This window comes from Lucilia cuprina, chromosome 2 (assembly GCF_022045245.1).
Source record: "Lucilia cuprina isolate Lc7/37 chromosome 2, ASM2204524v1, whole genome shotgun sequence".
NCBI lineage: Eukaryota > Metazoa > Arthropoda > Insecta > Diptera > Calliphoridae > Lucilia > Lucilia cuprina.
In genome coordinates, this window is record NC_060950.1 from 62,120,180 (window position 1) to 62,121,297 (window position 1,118).

Sequence of the window (1,118 nt, forward strand, 5' to 3'; positions counted from 1 at the left end):
GATGGGCATGTGTTCTAAGATTTTGTAAAAAAAAAAGACTTGATTTGAGAGAGAGAGTGTGTGTGTGTGTGTGCAGAAGAACGCAAAAAAATAAAATACCAAAATTAAGGTTAACATTAAATATATTGCAGTCCGCTAAAAGATTTTGGGTGCAAAACTTTAAAATACACAAGGAAAAAAATAAAAATTTTATATAGAGGTGTGAATTAAGAAAAAAAAAATTCAATAAAAAAATAAAGAAATAAATAAAAAATAAATTTTTCAAAACACACAAAATAATGGATTCAGCTGGGAAAAATCGTTATGAACTTTTGTTCATGGACGATGATATTAGTGATCCATTAGATAATATTGTTGCCAAGAAGAAAAAGCAGGTTAAGACTGCTGCTGCTGGTGGCGCTGCAGGCGCAACTGGAGCCGCTGCCAATGGTGCCAAGACAACAACGAACAAACCAGCCAATGCTAATAATCAAGTGAAGAAAACCAATCAGGCTGAGAAGGAAAATAAACCTTTGAATAAGAATGATAATAAGAAAACCATGACAGCAGGTGCTGCTGGTGCTGCTACGGCTGATAGATTTAATAAACAAGGTGGGGCTGCTGCTGCTGCTGGTGGCGCCAATCGTAAACGCAATAACGGTGAGACACGTGAAGGTGGTCAAGGTGGACAACAACGTAATGTCAATTTTAGACAACAGAATGGTGAAACACGTGAACAACGCAATAATCGTCGTAATACACGTGAAAATGGTCAAGTTGGAGGAGCTGCTGCCGGCGGTGAACGTCCTCCCTTTAGAGGTGGTGATCGTGCTGATCGTCCACCACGTAGTAATCGTAATTTTGAAGGCGGTAATCGTAAACGTGAATTTGATCGTCAATCGGGTTCTGATAAAACTGGTAAGTAATAAGATCAGTTTTTTAAGAAGAGATAAAAACAAACGACGACCTCATGTCTTAAAAAACAAATTTGTTTAAATTTTCATTTCTAAAGAGTTTAGTTTAAATTTGTGAAAAACCCTTTAACCAAACCTTAAAATTGAAAAGCATATAAAAACATATGGTCTTAGTAGTGGTCTTTTTCAAGAAGATAAGGAAAAAACCCAACAACAACAAAAGTT

General features: G+C 36.1%; 1 protein-coding gene across 1 annotated transcript; it reads left to right on the top strand.

The window, feature by feature from the left end:
- The first annotated feature begins 278 nt into the window (after window positions 1-278).
- LOC124421023 lies at window positions 279-905 on the top strand. Its single transcript, XM_046955718.1, has one exon. The coding sequence runs from the start codon at window positions 279-281 to the stop codon at window positions 903-905; it is 627 nt and encodes a 208-aa protein (XP_046811674.1).
- Window positions 906-1,118: the final 213 nt, after the last annotated feature.

Excerpts from the sequence above, each read along its gene's own strand:
- LOC124421023 (XM_046955718.1), top strand. The coding sequence starts at position 279 with ATGGATTCAGCTGGGAAAAATCGTTATGAACTTTTGTTCATGGACGAT.